The sequence below is a fragment of the Nannobrachium achirus genome (assembly GCF_963921795.1).
Source record: "Nannobrachium achirus genome assembly, chromosome: 7".
Lineage (NCBI taxonomy): Eukaryota > Metazoa > Chordata > Actinopteri > Myctophiformes > Myctophidae > Nannobrachium > Nannobrachium achirus.
The window spans coordinates 36,032,260-36,054,552 of NC_137816.1; the positions used below are offsets into that span (position 1 = coordinate 36,032,260).

The 22,293-nt window shown below is 42.5% G+C and overlaps 1 protein-coding gene across 2 annotated transcripts in view; it reads left to right on the forward strand.

The window, feature by feature from the left end:
• Positions 1–22,293, forward strand: part of sbf2 (SET binding factor 2) — a 156,444-nt gene that overhangs the window by 108,644 nt on the left and 25,507 nt on the right. For both annotated transcript variants that reach the window (XM_080730700.1, XM_080730699.1), the window contains exons 18-28: positions 3,293–3,463; positions 4,990–5,261; positions 9,537–9,709; positions 10,038–10,111; positions 14,725–14,920; positions 15,227–15,354; positions 17,110–17,285; positions 17,928–18,061; positions 18,625–18,829; positions 20,905–21,101; positions 21,662–21,799. In XM_080730700.1, the coding sequence (XP_080586826.1) occupies positions 3,293–3,463; positions 4,990–5,261; positions 9,537–9,709; positions 10,038–10,111; positions 14,725–14,920; positions 15,227–15,354; positions 17,110–17,285; positions 17,928–18,061; positions 18,625–18,829; positions 20,905–21,101; positions 21,662–21,799 (1,864 nt within the window). The remainder of the gene's footprint in view (positions 1–3,292; positions 3,464–4,989; positions 5,262–9,536; positions 9,710–10,037; positions 10,112–14,724; positions 14,921–15,226; positions 15,355–17,109; positions 17,286–17,927; positions 18,062–18,624; positions 18,830–20,904; positions 21,102–21,661; positions 21,800–22,293) is intronic.

Sequence of the window (22,293 nt, forward strand, 5' to 3'; positions counted from 1 at the left end):
TAATAATAATATATAGATGCTTACCCTTCTGTATGGAACAATGAACAATATGAACAATATGAAGAGGCTTATTATAGATATTTCATTTAGGATTTCAATCATGTTTCATGTTACAGTAAGTGTAATGCCGTTGCCTAATTCAGGTGTAGGACCTGTAGTGTTTTTATTGTGTGTAGGCCTATAACTGTTCCAAAATGCAGTTTTCTATGCATTTCAGGGGTTTTGGGGGGTTAGAGCTAACTGGTTATAATAATATTAATAATAATATGTGTAATAATATAATAAATATAATAATAATATATAGATGCTTACCCTTCTGTATGGAACAATGAACAATATGAACAATATGAAGAGGCTTATTATAGATATTTCATTTAGGATTTCAATCATGTTTCATGTTACAGTAAGTGTAATGCCGTTGCCTAATTCAGGTGTAGGACCTGTAGTGTTTTTATTGTGTGTAGGCCTATAACTGTTCCAAAATGCCGTTTTCTATGCATTTCAGGGGTTTTGGGGGGTTAGAGCCTCCCAATTTTTTTCGGCCGCGCAGCTTCGCCGCGCGGCCAATTTATGACAGTTCCGGCAAGAATTTCAAACCACTTTCACCCCTGCACATACATCACATCAACATCCCAATACATAAGCCTCAAGGCCAGCCAAATGACCGTAGAGAGAAATAAATTATAATAAAATTTAAAAAAAAAAAGCAACTACCCCACTCCTGGTTCCTCCATCAGATAGGAAAGATCGTTTCCCTTGACATACTGAATAAAATTCCCCCATATTTTCTCAAATATCTCTTGTTTGTTTTTGAGAGTGTATGTAATTCTTTCTAAAGGAAGGCATAAAGATAGTTCCTTAAACCACTGAGCGATGCTAGGTTTCCCTGTCTTTTTCCACGAAAGGGCGATGACCCTTTTGGCTTGTAGGAACCCAAGGTCCAGACATTTTATCTCACAGTTTTTTATCTTATGGCCGATCGGGTAAAGGCCTAATAGAATATATGACTTCAGAAGGGTTGTAGGCTACTTGGTGGTGGATGGGTGTTCATGGCTCGTCATTTATAAATTGTTGCCACTTAGCTCTGTGCTGTTTATGTCTTTACTGTACCTCCGAAATCTGTACAGTAGGTACTGTAGTAGTTTTAATGGCTTTAGCCGAGCACTGGCATGTTGAGAGCTGTTTTCGCAGACAGCAGGTGCTTTACTCTTCAATGCAAACTGGGGAAAAAAAATGGTATTCCTCTTTCAAAACACTTCCAGACAGAGAAAGAGGGAGTGGCCTGAAGTACTCCATTTGGGTTATTTGTTGAAAACATATGACCGGAAAGACATGATTGAATTCACTTGAAACATTTGGCAGCTCTGTGTTGTTTTCCTGGTTTTAACAGACTGGTTTAATACAGTAAGTGTCACTCAATGCAGTCCTGTCCCAGAGATTCAAGATTCCCAAAAGGGCTTTCTTTTTTTTTTTTTTTTTTTTTTTAACATACATTTTATTCTGTCACATGCACAATCATTCACAGGGTCAACAATGTACAACATTTACATCATCACATATCACTTCTATGTGGTTCATTCTTCTGGATCGTGTAATCAGTCCATCAGTCCACGGCTCGAACGACCGAACGAACACATGGAGAGGAGAACGTGGCAATTGACTTTACCACACACCCTCGCACGCACACACACACACACACACGGCTCGAACGACCGAACACACAGAAAACGTAGCAATTAGCAAATCTACAAGCTCACAATGAGTCGCATCCCGGCCGAAATTGACTAGTAAAGGCGGCCGTACACTACACGATAATCGGGGCATTTAATTACCCTCCCGACAGTCGGGCTGCCTCCGACTGAAAGGGGCAGCAGACAAACACAATCACAACTACAATATTACCGCTGACGGCGTCGCGCGCAGCAAATACCGGAGCGTTGAAACGGCACATCTGTACTTAGACAGGGCGAGCTCCAGACAAACACACTCCACCTTGTACACGAGCACATAGTAGCCTACGTCCTTTATACAGTGCTCCCCAGACCCCCGCACCAACACAACAGTGACCACCGAATGCATGCAACAACGGCCAGAGAACCCACATAGCAAACAGGTTTGGCCCGAATCCGGCTGAAATCCGGCAGGTCTCATCACAGTGTCTCTACATCATAATAACAGCTGGGTTTCTCAATCACTTTCTCATAGTCCAGGGTGCCTCAGAATAATATTTAGAATGTATCAATATCTTGTAGTGAGCTTGTAAATCTGCTACTTTTGGTGAATATCCCCTTAGAATAGGGATGCTGGGGTTTATTGATTGAATGCCAAGTATAAATGTTTATTTTAAATCTGTCCTAATGAAAGATTTAAGGGAGCCTCCGCACACTCAAAAGTGTGCAAAATCATGTTCTTCATTTTCAGTTAAATAAAGTGCAAGCTTTTGGTCATAGACCTTCTTCAGGCATGCAGCACCTCGATGAGTGGTGGTCCTTTCACTATTAATCTGTCCTATAGATTCAGATATTTTCTCAAGTTATATGTTTGTTAGGCCTATTATGGACAGTATTTGTTATTATTTCAAATAATAGTAAATATGCTACATTTGCATAAAGCAAGTATTTGTCTACTCCCATCACACACACAGATCTAGAAGACATAGAATGTAAAAATATAGATCTAGAACACATAGAATCAATCTAAAAAATATAGAACTAGAACACATAATTTATAGATCTAGAACACATAGAATTCATAGATCTAAAACACATAGAATCAAAAACATAGATCTGGAACTGCTCAAATTCACAGCTCCACTTCAAACCGAGGTTTGATTTTTTTTTTTTGCTGGCTGCTAGCAGCACCTTGACCAGATACATGACGTCTCCATTTGTGTTTTCTGTGTCAAGTTTCCTAAATATAATACCACACTTGTCTTTGGTATTTCATATTTCAATACTCTTTTATTACTGACCACACTTCATCCCAATATTTGTCAATTTTTGGACAGTTCCAAAATATATGTTTGTGGTCAGCGTCCACGTTTCCACACAGTCTCCGGCATGGTTGTTTCTCTGCTGCGACTTTTCCTCTGATCTTTGGAGTTATAAAGTATCTAGTTTTTCCAGCTGAACTCTCTCCACACTCTAGAGCTTGTGGCCGTGCGTTGTGTCTTACAAATATTGTACCAGTCCTTTTCGGCAATCTGCACCCCTGTCGATACTCATGAAGCGATACTCAGCAAATCCAGTTGCCCAGATTTTCTTATTGTGTAATTTCTCTCCTATCTTTGCAGAAATTGGCCCCTGGCGTGAACCAGTTTGCCTACACCTGTGTTCAGGATCATCCCATCTGGACCAACCAGCAATTCTGGGAGGCCACGTTCTACAGCGAGGTCCAGAGCCAGATCCGAGCTCTGTATCTTACTGCTGCAGAGGAGAAAGTGAGCATCACTGCAAGAATCAAGGTAATTGTAAAGACCCAGCAATTACTCCCAATTAGACCCAGGCTTATATGCCTCCCTCTGTCCAGTTCACCTTGTCCTCCAACCCATTGTAAGGCTGGGTGATATGATTTCAAATCAGTATCAAAATTATTTCAAACTTTTTCCTCAATTTCCCAAAGGCAGTGGTTGTTGATCAGTTCCTAGGCCATGCCCACTGCCCACTGCAGCGTCCACGTTTTTCCCAATGACCCTAAGCGGGACAGTGGGGGTGCGGGGGGCTGCAAGGGAAAGTAGCGCTTGTTTTCGGTGATGACGACGGAGGCACGCCATCTCAGGCGACCGTGAGACACCGCCGAGCAAGCGAGTCGCCGTGTCGCATGAGCCGACTCAGCGCCGTTAACGAGTTATATGCCCCCTCAACGACTTTTGGAACCTCCGTGCGGTCCAAGTGAACACAGCGAAGCATTCCCTACCTCCTTGCCCACCACTGGCCCCCACCGCTATGCTTAGGTTCCTTGGGAAACACCAGGTCGCCCCACTGCCACGTGCCCCTTGCTCATCAAATCTCTGGGGACCACTGCAGCTCTGACAGCTCCATTTCTCAGGGGGTACTCCCATAGCCTTTTGTCTTCCCAGACTTTCCCACAAGGCAGTGGGACGGTGGTTGGTCACTTGCCAGGGCATGTTTGTTACACGTGAGGCCACGCATCCGTCCTCTGGAGACCACCACAGCTAATAGAGGCCAGCACCGCCATCAAAAACGGGTCATAAACGAGGTCAGAGAGAGAAAGATGAGGCTGGCTGGGCACTGCGTCAGGCATCCTGAACTGGTCCAGAGCAAACTGACACTGTGGGAGCGAACCCAAGGCACGGCCAGGAAGGGGAAGAGGCGCACCACCTTCATAGACACACTGCGGCCCGACAGTGGAGCTAAAAACACTGCAGAGCTAAAAACCCTGAAGCTAGACAAAAGTGTTTGGAGGGCAGCGAGTCCTGAGTTGTTTTTTGCTAATCTGCACTCTTGCATTTGCTTCGATTACAATTAATGATTACAACGTAATGAACAAAGTATTTAAACATATATTTTGTGAAAATTGCAAATTTACAAATGCATTATTTTTGAATGGCACCATTGTTCAACAAAGTATAAAATAGTGCTTAAGTGTTTACAGACTAATCAATTTAGTCGATAAGAATGCATTTGTGTTGATTTGTTTCATATATACTGTAAGAAAAAAAAATACCTTGCTTCTCGATTATTCCGTAATAGAGTAAGTCGGCTATTGGTTTTAAATATCAGTTTGGATATATTTGGTTAAATGCCCAGCTCTAACCTAGTGGTTCTTGAGGGGTGTCCACAGATGAACCCAGTGGTTCTTGGGTGGTCCCCAGATGATTAACTTAATGTGCAACATTGTTTTCTCACTCAACAGTAAACAAACCAACAGAAAGTTGAAGTGTACAGAAGGTATCTGCACTTTTGGGCCGGTCGTGGCCTGAAAAGGTTGAGAACCACTGCTCTAACCCACTGTGCATGTTTCTTCCAGGACCAGGCTCCTCTGCTCCCAGCCAGCAGAGATGGAGAGCATACAGCCATGGACCTCGCAGCAGAGCAGCTGCGTGCGTGGCCCAGCCTGAGCAAGGAGAAGCAGCTGGAGTTGGTGAAGAATGAGGAGAGCACAGTGTTCAGCCAGGCCATTCACTACGCCAGCCTTATGGTCTACCTGCTGGTACCCCTGGATACCAGCAAGAACAAGCTGCTCCGCAACGCTCCCGTCGCCGACTGGGAGAGCGGCAGCAATAGCATTGTCACCAACAGGTCAGGATAATGGCGGCACTTAACAACTAATGGAAATATATACTGTACAGTATATCAATATTACAACTTAGAGCCAAAATGAAACCAAGTTTTCCACTCACTCCTTATAGTGACGCAGTTCCTCCTGAAACGGTCCAGAAATGAGGTACAGAGCACTTGGGTGAATGTGATTTGACAGTCAAAAAGTAGGCAGGCCATAACTCATTGAAGACATTAATATGTAAAGACGGGAGGGCTGATGATAGGCAATCAGTATCACAACGTCGCGCTATAGACTGACAAGGCAGCGGCTAAGGAAACAAATTTGTGTTCATAGGACATCAGATGTCGGCCGCGGCTTGTGATTGGCTGGACCAGAGGCAAGCCAGTGCAATAGACTGGCTCTGCTGTGCGGAGAGGACGAATGGCTCCCTGGGCGTAGGGCTCTAAATGTTTCATTGTGTCAATTGTTTCAATACACAAATACTCAACATCCAGTGTTAGGTATGGCCATATTATCACTACAGATATGCTCTAAAAGTGTGAAAAACATATTTTTTATTTCCTTTCGGCTTTAATAAAGGCATTTAGCAGACACCCATATCCAGAATGACTTACACAGTGCAAGATCATGGCATGAACCCTAGAAAGAAAACAGAGTAAATGTAACTAGAAAAGTAACTAGTAACTAGAGTGCCAGGATGCTGCAAAGTACAGTAACTAGGATACCAGCCAGGTTAAGGGCCGTTTATAGTTACGTATGTGTGATTTTGTGTACGTTTTTGGGTGAGAGAGTACGTACGGTAGATCCGTCGACATGCATAGTTCCTCTCTACGTTATTCACGTGCCGACCCGCTCTCCGCTACAATCGACCGACGTGATGTTTGTCTGCTGTCTGTCAGCAACGTTATCGCGGTAAATGCAACTCCACGAGGGACCGAGGTACAGATTAACCACCCGGACTGAGTAATTATAACAAAACAGTGCACTGCACCCGTCTCGCTGTTGGAGAACAGGCAGTGTGAGTGTGTGTGCGCGCGCGTTTGTGTGTATGTTTTCTCATGCCAATAAAGCCGTTTGTGCCTGTGAGGAGTCCAGACGTCCTCTTCAGTGATTGCAATGACGTTCCTTTTTTCCCGTTTCTTGCTAAATTATATTTCTTGTTGGGACACATGTTTTCAGAACCGCTGTCATAAGTAATTTTCCTCACTACTACCACGGTTGACAAAAGTTCGCCATGGGTAGTTCAAGCGTACATATGTTTTTATCGGTTTTAATCCGTCGGGTTGAGTGTTGAGTGAGACAATTAAGTACGGACCTACGGAGCAACCGGATTAAATCACTCTCCCCCTCCGTTTCTTGTGTATTCCTGCGGTCCTTATGTACTACTATGCATGGTACTTTAGTAAACGGGGTTGTCGCACATAAGGTGTGAAACCCAGTCATACCAAAACAGAAGCTATTTATGTATCACTACATGTCAGGATAGGTTTTTGGCCGTATCGGAAATAGCTTTGGACAGGTGGAAAACTATAGTTAAACTTGCAGAGTGACACATTACTTTACCTGGATAATTAGGTTACACCTTCTTATAGTTGACATGAAATAATAATCCTGCTAGTGTTTCAGACGTTTCAGAAAGCATATAAAAATAGAGCTTGTAGTGACGGCACTGTCTGCTCAGCGTTCGTTGAAAACTAGGATAAAGAGTGATGTCACTATGTCATTACATTTTTCGGTTATAAAGGACTTTGATTAAATGCATAGCAGACAGCTGACCCAGAAGACTGGGCTTCACACAGCTTGTATAGACTTGGTGAACCCTTATATATATACTGCTCAAAGAAATGAAGGGAACAAAATGTTCCGTTAATTTATTTGAATTTATTTGAGTATAGTATACTGTAGTACTGCTCAAAGAAAGCTCAAAGAATTAAGGGAACATTTTGTTCCCTTCATTTCTTTGAGTAGTGTACATGTGTGTGGTCAGTAAAGCACAGACACGTTTAATTAGAAAAGAGTCGACAATTGTGTCCGAAACAACCCACAGTGGCCCTCGGCATCCTACAGTGACATGGGACATCAGATGTCCGTTTGACATCTGGTTTCCTTTTGGCGAACTGGGACTTTTATACAGCATACCTTTCCAAAATTGAATCTCTTTATTTGCATTTTTGGCCCACAGGCTTTTGGATCTGTGGTGCCAGTTGCGTTCCCAAGTCTCAAGTCTGCACATAGTTTAATTGTGAGTGTGTTTCATTTACAGTAAATGCTACTGTGTGCCACCATGGACAGCTCCTGTGACACTCACTATTACTGACTGCCATTTTGAACATGGCATCCTTCAGGCTTCACTGGCAGCATTTTCTTACCTTTTAATGTGCATGACAGTGCACGGATCTTGCACGCCGTTCACAGCTTTCAAACAAAAACATCTGCTTGGAAATCCGTTCAGGCATTCATGAGAAAGCGGCCATCATGTTTTCTTCATATGTAAACAAACATGGCCGCCATGTTTGAAAGATGGGTTTGGTCTGGGGGTCAAGCAATTTCTCAATCACGATCATGCCTAGTATAGGTAGTAGGAAGTAAAAAATAAATTAAAAACACTTATATAACTGGACACACTTATATAACTTGTCAAACTCGTCATTAGCAGTCAATGAGTTAACATTACCTTCAGCTGTGTTTACCTGAGAGAACAGCTGCTTTGAAAAGGATATATTCCAATATGTCCAATTTCAGAAAGGAGAAACATTCACATAATGAAAAATAATTAATTCATAATATTTTGGTCACAAAGACCTTCATCGGGCCTCAATACCTTATAAATCATTTTGACCAACTGGGGCTGTGTAAGGTACACGGATCACAGCGTTATCTGGAGAAAGCCTCAAGTCCCTGATTTGGGAGTATGTGTCCCATCCTAATAACGTGATGATTGGTGCGTGGGTGGTTGTGGCATTGGTCACGGCGTACATGATACTCTGACATTATAGCCAAATGAAACGCAGCACTTCCTTCCATATGCAGCCACATCCGCTCTGTGGGCTTACGTTGTCCTACCACACTCTGGAGTAACGCTTACACAATACTTTACTTTGGAAATATAAAACCTGCAGGGTGTTGTCAACTTTCCACTCAACAAGAGACCAAAGTAAATGGAAGTGAAAGTGATTTCTCTTAAAGGAACCAAAACTGGGCTTTTCTTAGAAGCTGAGATGGTGATGCCAAGGATTCATATCTGGATTATCTGTGATTATTGTTCCACAGTAGCACTAGCCAGTCATCGGTCGATTCTCCTGCAGGACATATTAGACACGGGAACTTTGCAGAATATTCACAGCCAAACGTTCACATGCCAAATCTCAAAATGTATTCCCCAAATATACACAATTACCCTTGGACAATATTTGAGTGTTTGTTTTGTTTCCATGTCTGTTGAAAGGAAAAAGAGACTGGGAACTTTATTGGTTTCTGACCACAACTTGTCGTTGCTTTCATTGCTTTGTATGAATACAGTATATCGTCTTGTATGAAACATTATGTCTGACTGAGAACACTCCTGTGATTGATCCTGGTATCTTGTGCCATTCTGCTGGCTTTACTCAGGCTTTACTCAGGCATTGTCAATGACACAGTTGACAACAGTTGACAAAAGTCATTCTTATATGTGAGTCATGTCAACAGTGTTTTCATTTAAAAATTGTTGTTTTTCTTAGCAGATACTTCTTATCAGTGTAAAACAGCCATAGACTTAACACTATGTAAAGAATAATGACTTGCTGTTCATTATACTGTTTATTTCACAGCTACATACTAAAGAAATCAATAATTTGACAGAAGATAAAATAACAAAATCATTTCAATGATTTAAACATTTCTGCTAAAAGAAATGGTCTGTTTATTCTAGGTTTGGCTCTGCGTGCATACTGTAGCAACCTAAACCTTAAGATTAGCCTACTTAGCGTTATAATTCACATTCAGCTGGAGCAGGACCAACAACCAAGCTGTATATTATCCCCACTTGTTTCATGGCTACTTACAATTACTCCATTAAGTAAGCGTATTAGCTTACAAGTTTCCACTTCCATTGCTGTTATCAAGAAATAACAGACCACAGAATGCTGTGATTGAGCGATCACGAACGAGCATTCAGCCAAGCCGTATAATAAATCACATCCATCTCTGTCGACACACAGCTTACTGAGACAACACTCCATGTGCCTATCAATCACCACCTCCCTGCTTCAGATTCTCTCATTAATGGTTGTGGGACTGTGTGTGTTCTGCAGCATTGCAGGCAGTGTGGCAGAGAGCTTTGACACAGAAAGCGGCTTCGAGGACTCTGAAACCAGTGACGTGGCCAACTCTGTGGTCAGGTTCATCGCTCGCTTTATTGACAAGGTGTGCACCGAGAGCGGCGTGACCCAGGACCACATTAAGAGTCTTCACAGCATGATACCAGGTAGTACTCACACTGTAGCACAAGCTGTGCCCTGAATTCATTATTCCTCAGCTGATGACGTCACACTCTGTCAGTGTCCTATTTCTCTCAGCTTTGCATGGTAACGCTTTTCACCTCAAACTTCCTTTCAAAAGCAGCTCATACAAAATTGGATGTGTGTATTCTAAGCACACATCCCTGAGCTGATTAACTCCTGACATGGGAGTTAACCGTTTAAATCTGTAAATATAAGCTGTGGTTGTAAGTAGATGTGCACATAAATGTATGTACATGCACGCACATAATGGATGTGACACACAGACAGTGATCATTATCCTGTAACCCACAGGCATTGTGGCGATGCAGATGGAAACGTTGGAGGCTGTACACAGGGAGAGCCGGAGGCTGCCTCCTATTCAGAAGGTGAGTAGTGTCTTAAGGGTGATTTATACTATACTGCGTGCAAGTGTCTGACGCTGAAAATAGCTAAGCTCACATCACATTGTACGGCACCACATCTTGAGCTATAGAGACAAGCTATTTTCAGTGCGTAACAAGTATAAATCAGCAACCAAGTATAAATTAGACATTCAATCTGTGTACAGTAATATCAGGTTTAAAGCAACATATGGCTCATAGTACCGCTGTGATGGGTTTCATCTTATGCATGGAGCTCCTGTTATCCAGTCATTTACTTTAATAATTAAAGTATTGTCAGCCAATCACACTTTCATATTTTACCCCTTAGCCTTTTTGACTCCCGCTATTTACCATGCCTGCCAGGTCTTAATAAATGCTTTCACACAAACACAGACAAGCAACATGCCAGTGGGAGCGTCGTGGGATTGATGGTGAGCAGTCTGTCCAGACCTTTGGTCTTGCTACTCTATGAAGGCTAACTTTAGCTTCCGTGGTGTGCTGGCTGCAAGTAGCATGTTAACTGCTGTGGTGTGTAAACAACATTGCCTTATGGCCATAGAACTGGGTGATGGAGATGATGATGATGATGATGATAATAACACCAACAACAACAACAACAACAGTGGCAACAGTAATGGCGGTAATTATATCATAATTGTAGCAATGATAAAGTTCAACTTTATTGATCCCTTTGGCTAAATTGGTCCTCTGCAATTAACCCAGTCTAACCATTCAGAGCAGTGGGCAGCCCCAGCTCAGCACACTTGCAGGAGTATCTCCTTAACAGTGGTGTATTGGTGATTCAATGTTTGGGGGGTCGCTTATCTAGAGACGTCCCGCGCACGTCGCTTAACACCTACTATACAGGTCTATTAATATGCATATAGGCTTGTTTCTTTGTTAAAACACCCTGTTGTGACACTAAGGCGTTGGCGAGATGTGAACTTGGGGGTTTGGGAACAATGCATGTCCGTTTGCGTGAGAGGCGAGACCCTTGCTCAGAAAAGATATGGGGCGGCGGGGGGCGCACAACCCAAGATTAATTCAACACTGCTCCTTAACATGCACACCTTTTGGTGCATGGGGGAACATGCAAACTCCTCCTTGCTGTGAGGCAACAGTGCTAACTGCTCAGCCACCGTGCAAGATAATATTAGCAGCTGTGTGTGAACACATGTACACATGGCTGTGCGACACACTGCTTGTAAGGGACCCAGCTGGAAGCTGTGTAGAGGTGGTGTGGGACTTCCTCTGTCCTGGTCTCACTGTTCCACACAGGACAGATCATATTATCTTATTATCTTTTGGACAGGCCTCAGTGCTCCCAGACAGGCGCTCGCTGTGCTGGGGAATGTTGTAGCATGCCTCCTCCAGGTTCTGTTTTTAATGACGATGCAACTGAATATGGAATTTGAAATGGCGCAGAACACAGGCGTCCGTCTTTTTTCAACAGACATTATTGGTGAATTGATAAGTTAATATATATATATATATATATATATATATATATATATATATTCGTTTTTTATTTAAAAAGTATCTACAAGCTCACAACTTAACTATGTGAGGCCTTTTGAGCTTGTAGATCCAGACCACTTGGAGACGTGTCATTGTTCTAGTTAATGGGATCTGGCATTTCACTGTCAGCTCGGAACCTGGCAAACTCCCCTCTAAATAATAACTCCAACCGGAACCCCTACCTCTACTGTATTTCGTCAAATAACCCAGCCTGCATGCATGCGTATGTGGCTCAAAACGAAGCACAGTGCATATATAATATAGGACATTACTCAACACTTGAATCATTGGCTATAATCTTTGATTGCCTTTCAACAAAACCCTATTTGATAGATATAAGTATCACCAACATGTTACTTAGTATAGAGAATGGGAAATTATTGTGATCGGTTCTTTATTGACATGGCATGCATAGCGCAGCACACATCTTTGTGTTTGAATAGAGTAACGTCTTATATAAACACAATTGACACAAGGAATTGACACTCGCATGATTAGAATCACAGAGATTCATTGAGAATTACATTGTTGTCATTGCTGTCTGTCCATGGTAAACTTTGTGTGGACTTTAGCCCTATATCCTGATCTAATTTCCAACCTGAAATTAGATCAGGCTATAGCGCTGTGGCAGTGAAGCGTCACAGACAAGATGTATGAACCGTGTAGCTCTCGCTCACAGCGATAAGCTGTTTTTTACATTTTTTTACGCGTCTGGGCACTGAGCACAGGGATGTGTAACATTTCCTAAACCAAATGATACATATTCAACATGTGAGGTTTGAGTGGGATTGAAATGGCCATTTAGAAAAGAATGGTGTCCCTGCTGCACGGGGGAGAAGGTGTCAGTGCTTGCGGAGCCCAGAGGGGAGCGAATGGCCAATGAAATAGCAATGGAAAAACTGTCAATTTGATCTGTTTGTGTGGTAGTTGGTCTTAACGCCGTCATGCAAGTGTATACAGAAAGAGTTAGAATTGGGTTTTTATGTGGCCACACCCCCAGTTCATTAAGTATGCATGGGTGGCATGGTGGGTGGTGACCCAGCTGATATAGCCACACCCCACAGTGTTGGGTGAATGGTAAATAGGGGAGGAGTTGATACTGTGACATACTTAGTATCTGTGTTTTTTAACTGACACTTTTCACCACAAGGTGGCAGCCTCCAAGAGAAAACAAACAAATACTAAGAGAATACATCATTTCTAAAAAAAAACACATAAGGGGGTCTAATGAAGTACTTTCAACCTCCTAGACACATGAAAAACAGAAAAAGTACAAAACTATGGCACCACCTCTTTAACACATTGACCGCCATTTTAACATACCTCCGTACTCCCACCTGCCATTCGTCTCCATAGACTTCCATGTAATTGGGTGTGCACGGATCATGCACACCCATGCCTAGATAATGCACCACGTGTGTCCACATTGCTCACAGCTTTCAAACAAAAAAATCCGAATGGAAATCCGTTCAGGCATTCATGAGATAACAGCCACTATGTTTAACAAAGATGGCTGCCAAAATGGCTGCCATACTTGAAAGATGGGGTTGCTATGGGGGTTAAACATGCAATTTCGCGATTGCTATCATGCCTACTCCATTTTTTTGGGGTCAAAATTTTTTTTTGAAAAAAAAAAATTTTGAATTTTTTTTTTTTTTTTTTTTTTTTTAATTCTCGGGACTATCGGGCCTGGCGGGGAAAGACATTGGAATAATCTCGGGACTATCGGGCCTGGCAGGGAATGAGTTAAGGGGTTAACTTCCATTGCTGCAAAAATATATTGAAACTTCTGAGAATTTATCGTGACACATCAAGACATGCTGTGCTGAACTCTTTGAAAATGTGATGTGAAAGTGCCTGTATAATAAAAAATATAATAGATACGTGCTGTTGGTCATAGCTACGCTTTTTATCTCACCCTTCTTGGAAGTGTGAAACAGCTGTCTCCTTTTAAACGGAACGTTCTGGGAATTAATAAACTGAGTTGGCTAATTCTACAGATATGAACGCATCAGGAACTGCCCGTCTGTTGAAATACTTAGGAAACCAATGATTGACCAGAGAGATATAATGAACAATTTTTACACAAATCCCAATGTCTACAGAGATTGATTTCTGGCTTTGTCTGTGAAATGACCTGTGGTTTTTATTTATAGGTCTCTATGATGCACAGTGTGCATGTAACCAGGGTTCTATTTGGGGATGGGGGATTCATGTCTCTGCTTTGATAGCCCTCCTAATGTGTAAAAAGAAAATGTCTGAACCAAAAGCTCACAACGCATTGTAATGGGCAATTAAGAAAATATATACTGTAGGGCAATTAAGAAAATGTCCCTCCTCTGTTTTATTACAAATTGAACCTGGCATGTAACGGAGTGATGTATATGTTGGCATTCTTTTTTGTGTGTGTGTGTGTGTGTGTGTGTGTGTGTGTGTGTGTGTGTGTGTGTGTGTGTGTGTGTGTGTGTGTGTGTGTGTGTGTGTGTGTGTGTGTGTGTGTGTGTGTGTGTGTGTGTGTGTGTGTGTGTGTATTTCTTTTACATGGGCATGTGGAGTTCAGTTTTCACTAGTGTAAGCTTTTGTGCAGTATAATGTTAATCACATCGGGTTTTTTTCTCTCTTTTCTTTTTTGAGGAACATAGTTGAACACCATACTGGCGATGCTTCATAATAGATCATGGCAACAGTTCTTTTTGTAAATGAGTAGTTTACTTTGAACAGTATCAGTTGACCATTCAGGAAGAAAGAACCCATGCACTGCTCTTGTCCAGCGCCCTCAAGTTTTTAAAACTAAATTAACATAATTTAACTTGAGGCTGCTGAGTAAGAGCAGTGTGCAGGTTCTCTCTTCCTGAATCAGTCCATATTATAAGATGAAAGCGGTGTATTTTGACTGCTGGGCAAACACATTGGAGAGATATTAAACTGACATATTGGAGTAATTTCAAGATGTCTCTTTGGGTTCAGACAACCTGTGATGAGCTTTTACCATCATTTTGTGCTTTATTTACTTGTTTGTCTGTCATTATGTATGTATGTATGAGATTTGTCCACCCAGTGAGATTCTCGGTGCACTTACTTTGTCTCTTCTCCAACAGCCTAAGATCCTGCGTCCAGCGCTGCTGCCGGGGGAGGAGTTTGTGTCTGAGGGCTTGCGGGTGGTCTTGGACCCTGATGGCAGGGAGGAAGCCACTGGGGGCCTGCTGGGGGGGCCACACATCCTGCCAGCAGAGGGTGCCCTCTTTCTCACCACATACCGTATCATCTTCAAAGGCACCCCTCATGATCCACTAGGTCAGTGCTTCTCACACCTTTCTCATGTCGAGGACGTTTCAAAATGTTTCAAGACTATTTAGAAAATAGCAGATCTACAGATTGTCTATATTTAAATAGCCCAAGTATTTATGGTCAAAGTGGTTAAATTGAGTGTAGAACCAGAGCACTGCGTGATTCTCTCCCCCTAGATGCTCCCAGACTGGCTTTAAAGCACATACTGTGTACGTACACTGTTAATACAACTAAAGACTTCAAGGTGTTGTTCGATGGAGTGTTTCCAGTACTTGGTGGTTTCCAGAGCGTGTTCTTTCCCTGTGTGTCCAGTGGGGGAGCAAGTGGTGATCAGAGCCTTCCCAGTGTCCGCCCAGACCAAGGAGAAGAAGATAAGCATCCAGAACCAGCTGCAACAGAACATGCAAGAAGGCCTGCAGCTTCGCTCTGCAACCTTCCAGGTAAACCGCAGTCCATTCTCATGCTGATCTCTATTTCAGGGGTCTTCAACGTTTTCAGGCCAAGGACCCCTTAGCAAAGAGAGAGATGAAGCAGGGACCCCCTCTACATCTTGTAAAAATGTGTGATGGAGATTCTCATCGATTTCATAGATGGATTCATAGACTTGTTTGACACTTAACCACTTAAAATCATAAATCGTCGATACTTAGTAAACTTGACCTTTCACTCTGTACTTGGTCTGTTCTTTTTTACCTCTACATCAAACCTATTTGCCAAAAATACCCGATCTACAAGCACTCAACGCCTCGTAGTGAAGTTCTCCTCGGAGTATAGCTATGTGAGGGTTCAATTGTTCATTTAAAATAATTATCCTATCACACAAGGATTTGGTGGGCCCCCTGTAGTAACTCTGAGGACACCCTAGGGGTCCCGGACCCCCTGTTGAAGACCCTTGTCCTAATTCAAGAATCAAGCAGAAGCATGAAGGTTTATTTTTCACTAACTTATTCAAGTACAACTTGCAAGCAGCGAAATGTTGCAAAATGTTTTCCCCCCGCAAAACTATTGTGCAACATTCTGAGCCACAGGAAACTAAGATGTGCAATAAGTACTGGGAGCTGACAGGTGTGGTGCTCCATCTCAACAACCCACCTCCTTGGTCTAGCACCCTTGTAAGGGGGATATATACCCAGTACCCAGTACCCACCCTTGTTGCTCAGTTGATACAGACAGTAAGCCACTTTGACCTACTTACTTACTTACCTGCTTACCTACTTACTTACTTACTTACTTAACTTACTTTTGGATAATCTATTGATGGTGATAGATGATAATCCCATCAGCTCTCTAATACTGTATATGTTTATCTGAATATCTTGTATATATTCATATATTAATTCAGGCTGATGATCTTGTCCTAATTCACTCTGTACAAAATGGCTAGCACAGCCGTTGAATGAATTAAGATGAGGCCAAAGAATACACATTCCACAAATTAATGTTTATAAGTCATCATGACACGTGTGTGTTAGATAACAGTCTGCATCTGGCATAATTCAAATTTGATGGTAAGAATAAAAGGACTAAAGGAATTTTAAACCAAGCATGTTTGTTTTTAATAGTCTTTCATAGTGAATTACATTTTATGGTTCATTCCGATCCTTTTAACTACAGAGATGATTACAAATTACTGTGTTTATGTGGTGTGGGTCACTGAGAGTGTAAGGGCTCCTTTTGGTTCCATTTGTACACTCTGAGATAATATTAACACTGATGATTTTACTGTGTATCTGGGCTGTATTATCAGAACCTTTGTAAAGATGGTGCTAAGCTGCTGGAGAACCACAGCAGAGGATGGAGGTCAGAAATGCAGGCTTAGGGGAAATAAAGGGAATGCAGGGGCTGAGTCAGATGGATGGGGAATTAAGGAACGATTACCACCCACCCACCCAAGTCACACTGACAAGATGTACTGTGAGAAACAAACAACTGCTAACCCCTTTTCTGCATTCTGTTTAACATATACGCCATTATACTTATTCATTGCATCTTAGACAGAGAACTGCATTTCTGCACCTATACGTCATACACAATATTGTGTCTAACATTACTTTCGGAACTGGTATTATCTTAATTGTTACTGAATTGCTGTCTTTCTTAGCTGTCTCTAGTGATTCTCAAACCTCTTATCTTAAAAATTTTCTGAAATGCCCTTTCAACATTGCTCTACAGTAACGCTTTATCTCTTTTTGTAGCTGATAAAGGTGGCCTTCGATGAGGAGGTGAGCTCGGAGATGGTGGAGGTCTTCAGGAAACACCTCCAGCGGATTCGCTACCCACAATCCATCTTCAGCACTTTTGCGTTCGCTGCAGGACAGACGGCCCCCCAGCTAATCGTGCCCAAGCAAAAAGAGAGGAATACTGGCTTCAGGTTAGTTATTTATCAGGAAAGAAGAAGTTAAGTCTGCAAACTGTAACGTAATTCTCAAGATACAAATTGAATTAGGTCAACGTTTAAACCCCGCACGGGTCTTTATCAGGTCTGATGAGGCTTCAGGTTAGTTATTTATCAGGAAAGAAGAAGTTAAGTCTGCAAACTGTAACGTAATTCTCAAGATACAAATTGAATTAGGTCAACGTTTAAACCCCGCACGGGTCTTTATCAGGTCTGATGAGTCTGGGGTTAAAACATTGTCCTTACGTTACAGTTTGCAGACCTCCTTCCTCCTACCTGTATTGTATTGTATTTATTGTTTTCCAGCCAGTACATTTATTTCTTGGATGTGCATGCTTTTCCTTGGACAATTTGTATTTATCAGGACATCTTCTTCAACACCATGAGCTCTAGACTAACTGCACTAACTAAACAACACATGATGTCCCGTCAACCTGTACACCTAATCGTACACTGATTCCGGTTGCAAATCATATCGTCCTCTGGGCTATTCCTGTGTATTATGACTCAACAGTGCGTCTCTTGTTTTTGGAACGGCTGGGAGAATCACCTCCCATGTGATGCAGAAAGTGTCGGTGGTGAATTATGTTTCTGTCTGCTACGTTGTCCTCCTCACAGGACGCTGTCCAAGACCATCGTCAAGGGGGCCAAGAAGGCGGGGAAGATCACCATGGGCCGCAGTGGTCAGACCACACTGAAGAAGAACGACAGAGGCAGCAGAATGACCTGGCATGATGATGATGACATTTCAAGTGAGTGCAGCAACACATTTGCTATTCACAACAATGTGTGAGGCGGGGTGTTTTATCGAGTGTGTGGATTATCCGTGTGCACTTGTTGTTTATTGAAACAGTATAAAATAACTATGAAGCGCCTTGGGTGTGTGTGTGAGTCAGTCACGCAGGCAATGAGTCAGTCATTTGGCCACTGTTCACGTCAATAACATCATCTGTTTCTGAAGAACCAGGCGAAAGGGTTTTCTATCCAAATCTGGGTCAGAGTGAACAAGGTTAAACTTGAGTTGCTAGATGAAACGTAACCCTGTATCAACTAAAATCAATGGTTTTCAACCGGGGGTCCGGGGACCTCCCAAAGGGTCCTTGAGGAGTTACATGTCTGTAACTCTGAGAGTGGGTCCATTTGGTTCCATTTGTAAACTCCCAGAGTTGAATTAACAGTGTAGATTTGGGCCCAGAAATGAAGATTGTATCAAATAGAGGTCCTAATGCATATCCAGCTGGGGGCCCTTGAAGTTCAAAAGGTTGAGAATCACTGGACTAAATGTGCAGTGCATGTCCTGAATGCGTCTGTGCAGTATCGGACGATGGGGAGCCCCAGCTCAGCAGCACCTTGAGGGCATCATCAGAGAAGTCCACCATGGAGCAGCTGGTGGAGCGCGCCTGTTTCCGAGACTACCAGCGCCTGGGCCTGGGCACCATCACCGCCAGCTCCTCTCGCTCCAAGACAGGGGAGCAGTTCAGAATCACTGCCGTGAACAGACTCTATTCCCTCTGTCGCAGGTACACCACACTAGAGATGGGATTTATGGTTCTTTGAAGTGAGCTGGATCTCTGCGTTCCGTTCCTTTCAAAGAGCCGTTCAAAAGACTGGCTCATTTTAGTTACTAGTTACTCTGTAGATTTTTATTATAATTGCGAATCACTTCAACCCTGTGTACATTTCGGCCATTTGAAAATAGCCAATCTATGGGGCGCCCGCTGGCCTGGTGGTCAAGGCGCGTACCATATACTAGGCTATGATGCCTGCTGGCATCGCCGGTTCGATTCCCGATCCGGACGACCTTTGCCACATGTCATTCCCCATCTCTCTCCCCATTTCCTGTCAGTCTACTGTCCTATCAAATAAAGGCATAAAAAGCCCAAAAACAAATCTTAAAAAAAAAAAAAAAAAAAAAAAAATAGCCAATCTACAAGCTCACAATGCGTTGTGTTGCGACGCATTGTGAGCTTGTCGATCTGCTATTTTCAAATGATGTTACTACATTTTATTCATTGGAAAACCTGCATGTGAAATGGGACATTCTGCATAATGAGTACTTTCTACTATTGGTACTTAAAGCTATACTGTGTAAGTTGCTCAACTAGTGGTCAGTAGCGTCCGCGTCTTTCGGCCGTTTTTCGCCGCGGACCGGGCCTCACACCCCCGCGTCACCCCCGCGTCTGCCTCCATCTCGCCAAGATCTATCTTTGGAGGGGTCCCTGGTTCCTGTGCGTTCAGGCATTCCGGAGAAACGGAGTGTTTCACCCGAGTATAGATAGACACACGGGCGCCTACAAATATGGCCGCCCTATTGTGATAGCTAGCGACCCCTCTTCAAGATGCGCTGTGATTGGCCGGCAGTGTATAACCCTCGCTGTGATTGGCCGGTAGTGTATGACGACGTCATTTTGCCGGGAAATCCCGCCCCTGTCACTGCTAGAAGAAAATATATAAAGAGAAGGCTTCAGAAGCTGAAAATAACGGAGTGGGTGTTCTAAAACTTTAGCGATTTAAGAGTTAGGACAATTTTAAGATTTGTTTTATAAAAAAAGTTACATGGTATAACTTTAAGTACATTTGATACCAATACTTTTCTGCTTTTACTCAAGTACGTTTTAATTCCAAAGTTCTACTTGGAAGCAGAGTATTTCCACATGCAGTATTGATACTTTTACATAAGTAAAGAATTTGAGTAGCTACTTTTTCCACCACTGTTCATTAGAAAGGAACGTCTCCCTACTGCGAACCGCATCCCATCATTCATTTCAAGGAGCCGCTCAAAAGACTCAATTTGTTCGCAAACGTCCCATCTCTACACACACACACACACACACACACACACACACACACACACACACACACACACACACACACACACACACAAACTCATGAGCTGTATAGTTCAAGACATGCATACAGTAAATCACCCAAGTCAGTTTTCATTTTGTTGCAACATTACACAACCTACTGCATGAAGAGAAACATAAATCCAAAAACATTGTGAATTGTCCATGGCCATGCTCAGTCTCTACCTCACCATGTTATGCATAGTTTTAAACATAAAATATCTCTATATATACTGGCTTGCCATGAAAGAGACTTCCTCCCACATGTTTTAATGAAGAGAAATGTGTTGTGTTGTATCTCCATTTCTTTCTCTAAATCTACTTATGGGAGGTTTTTATAAACTTTGCCCAGGGATAAACATAAATCACCAAAGGCGTATCACAGCCTTGAATCTACGTGTGAAATGGTTCAACAGTTTCTTATTTACATTTTTCTGCATCGTCTCTCTAAATATACTGTATAGCCTATCGTCATAGTCGGGTGGAAACCTTGTATGTCCAAAACCGTTTGTTTTTATCATTTAAAAAAAAATGAACGAAACTAGTGAAAACAGCCGATCTACAACCACACAACGCCTCGCACCGCGAGGCGTTGTGTGCTTGTAGATCTGCTGTTTTCACTACTTTTGTGCGACGGCCTTGTCTGATGAAGCAGAGCTTTGCTTCGTGAAAACCCTACAAATTTGAAACTTGGAGATACAAGGTTTCTGCCCGACAGTGAAAATATACTGTATATATTCCACTCTCAGTTACCCGGGGCTGCTGGTGGTTCCTCAGGCCGTGCAGGACAGCAGCCTTCACAAGGTGTCCCGTGGCTACAGACACAATCGTCTGCCGGTGGTTTGTTGGAAACACCCTCGCAGCAAAGCCATGCTGCTGCGCTCCGGGGGCTTCCACGGAAAGAGCATGGTTGGACTGTTTAAGTCCCAGAATCCCTCCTCAACAGGTGTGTGCATGCACAAACATACACAGACCCTTATAGTTATACCAAATATGACATGGGTCCGGGACCCCTAGGGGGTCCTCATAGTTACTACAGGGGGTCCTCAAATTTATGAGTGATAAAAAGTTTTTTTTTCCTCCTTTTTTATATTATATAATATATCCATGTATCCATATTCTGTGAACTTTAGCCAAAAATAGCAGAGCTTGTAGATTGTAGCTTGTAGACTTGTAGCTTGTAGAGTGAAAGGTCAAGTTTACTCAATTTTCTAGGTTTTTTTATTTGTTTATTTATTTTATTTTTCATAAAACAGTGCTATATTGAACACCAAAACCTCCTAGCTCCACTTGAGCTCAATGTTTTCTCGTTTTCTAGAAAATGCACATTTTGCAGAGATATATATTATAAGCTGTATTAACACTTTAAGTCTACAAAAAGGATTCCATAACTATTTTTAACATTGACTGTGTCTGATACGAAAGGGTCCATTTGGTTCCATTTGTACACTCTCAGAGTTAAATGAACGCACTTTTTACTGTGCAATATTTCCCTGTGATCTTCAGCGCCGGCTTCATCAGAGACTTCCAGCAGTCTAGAACAAGAGAAGTACCTTCAAGCCATCCTGGACTCCATCCCCATTCACTTCAAGACCAATGGCAACAACACCCTGTCCAACCGCTCCATGATTGGCCTCTCGCCAGGTAGATTCCTGAGTGTTTTAACTCTTTATTCAGTGTTGCGGTCCATTCTGGAAATCCATTCACCAAGTTATATTAAGGTTTATCTGATAAGGGTAGATACAGTGTACATAAACAAACTGAAATCAGTTATCCAATTTGCAACACACAGGCCTCGAAGGGCTTTTGTGAAAATAAGAGTTTAAAACACAAGGTAAAGGGAAGGTAAAATGAGGTAAAACAAAGTAAAAGACGGAGTAGACATGAGTACATGCTCATCCAAATCACCTGCAAAGTCGTTTTGGTCTACGGCTACGCCCATTGATGATGCCCAGAACCGAAGCAAATGTACATTGAGCTTTGCCTAGACCCAAATGACAGAAGCAAAATATGTAGGTTGCCTTTCTGAGGCTAAGTAGTTCAGAGGCTGTAGAAAAAGCTATTGCAGATACAGTATGCCCAACTGGGCTGTTTTTAATCCTGAAATAGCCTGGCAGGCTTCAAGGATGAGACGGGTG